Genomic DNA, 1,939 nt, shown 5'->3' on the forward strand with positions numbered 1-1,939 from the left:
ATTATTATTATTATTATCATCATTATTATTCCGGACCAACAGAATCATTTCTCCATGTTGTAGCATTAGCATCTCGGCTAATTTTAGGCCCTTTATAACTTAAGTCAATGTTAGTCAACATGCTAGTGACATAATTTTAGCTAACCTTAGCATTCCAGCTCAGGTCTGGAGGTCAACGTGCTACTGATAGTCCTGATGCTACTGACAGCATGTAGGCTAACAGKAGCATTTTAGCTAATTATTTACATATTCATGACATGCAACAGAGACTCTGCAGTCTGAAGCCGTTTAGCTCCAAACCCTAATGGTTTGGATCTGGTTCTAGCAGATCAACACTTCGGCAGGCTCCTTCACGTTTCTTCAGTTCTAGTTATATTATCAGGCTCCTGTTTGCTTCAACATGAGGACAGAGCCGCTAATCTKAGAGCAGACAGGTCAGGGACAWTGAGGTAACCTTGGCCGAACGTGTAAACTTTGCCGTCTTTGGTTAAAGCCACGGAGAACTGCGTCCCACAGGCCACCTTCTGGATCCCCGTCCCACAGAGGATGTCCACCTTCTGCGGAGTTAGAGACAGCATCAGTTACAAGCCAAACAGCTCGGCTCTTCCCTCTTCAGCCCAATCCTACCTGGGGAGAAGACTTGGCCGTCGAGTTCCCGAGCCCCAGTTTCCCATAGTCTCCGTCGCCGAAGGCCCAAACCATGCTTCCGTCCGCAGAGACGACCAGCGTGTGGTTCAGACCGCAGGCCACCTGAGGAGAACCGGCAGCGTGAGCCGCCGCCGTCCTCTGTCCATCAGAACTCGGCTGCTTGGGGATCGCTCACCTGTCCCACTTGGTAACCCTCCAGAGCCGTCACCTTCTCTGGAAGCTTCTTGTTGGACGTGTTTCCCAGGCCCAGTCGGCCGTAATCTCCGTTCCCGAAGGTGAAAAGCTTCCCGTCGGCCGTCACCACCGCAGAGTGTTTGAATCCACACGACATCTGCAGGGCAGAGAGCGTGAGGACCAAGAGCCGAAGAGCCCGCGGTTTAAATGTTCCTGCAGACGGACCCACCTGGACCACCTCCTCTCCCTGCAGCGCCTCGATCTGCCGCGGTCGGCGCTGGCGATCACTGTTGCCGTGGCCCAGCTTGCCGTAGTCGCCGTCCCCCCAGCTGAAGACCTCGCCGCTCTCCGTCAGAGCCATGGAGTGGCCGTCGCTGCCGCACGACGTCACCAGCTGGGTCACCACGAATCCTGGAGGCGGAAAACCAAACCACTGCTGTTCTGGATGGTTCTAGGGTCCAAACCGGTTCTGGTCGCCGGGGGCCGGCTCACCTTGCAGAGCGGAGATGATGGTGAGGACGTGCAGGTCGTCGGAGTTCCCCTGTCCCAGGCGGCCGTAGCTGCCCTCTCCGCAGGCCAACACCGACCCGTTGGGCTGGATCACAAAGGTGCAGTTCTGACCACAAACCACCTGCAGAACCAACACCGGATCAGGTTCAGGCTAATCCAGCGGTAGAAACACGTCAGCTAAYGGTGGAGCTCATTTTCTGTTCATGCCTTTCGCTTTGAAACGTTTAGCGACACCTAAAGAAATTTCAGATAAATTTAAATTATTAGCTTTTTTCCTGCCGTTTCCCTTCGTCTCCTCATGTTCCAGCCGCTGCATAGCATGTTGGTGTAGCACGTCAATATTAGCTACTGCTGAGTAGYSTGTTTGTAGAGCTCTTTAGCATATGCTACTGCTAACTACTGTTTTGGTTTCACAATTTAGCGCTAGACGGTGTAGCGATTTAGCGTTAGCTACAGGTTCATGCGATGTCATGGAGGACGGCACTAGCTACTGCTAAATACTGATGGTGCAACACTTTAGCACCGATTCTGATTAATGCTTTAGGCTTAGCACAGCTAGCATGTGAGTTAGCGGTTGCTGGTGTGTCATCAGAACCTGCTGGGCCTG

General features: G+C 52.7%; 1 protein-coding gene across 1 annotated transcript in view; it reads right to left on the minus strand.

Moving 5' to 3' along the window:
• Nucleotides 1-1,939, minus strand: part of herc1 (HECT and RLD domain containing E3 ubiquitin protein ligase family member 1) — a 55,939-nt gene that overhangs the window by 7,578 nt on the left and 46,422 nt on the right. The window contains exons 61-66 of the mRNA XM_017303094.1: nucleotides 1,928-1,936; nucleotides 1,315-1,453; nucleotides 1,052-1,233; nucleotides 824-979; nucleotides 628-750; nucleotides 401-557 (exon numbers count right to left, since the gene is read on the minus strand). Of these exons, the coding sequence (XP_017158583.1) occupies nucleotides 401-557; nucleotides 628-750; nucleotides 824-979; nucleotides 1,052-1,233; nucleotides 1,315-1,453; nucleotides 1,928-1,936 (766 nt within the window). The remainder of the gene's footprint in view (nucleotides 1-400; nucleotides 558-627; nucleotides 751-823; nucleotides 980-1,051; nucleotides 1,234-1,314; nucleotides 1,454-1,927; nucleotides 1,937-1,939) is intronic.

The sequence above is a fragment of the Poecilia reticulata genome, unplaced genomic scaffold (genome assembly GCF_000633615.1).
Source record: "Poecilia reticulata strain Guanapo unplaced genomic scaffold, Guppy_female_1.0+MT scaffold_181, whole genome shotgun sequence".
NCBI lineage: Eukaryota > Metazoa > Chordata > Actinopteri > Cyprinodontiformes > Poeciliidae > Poecilia > Poecilia reticulata.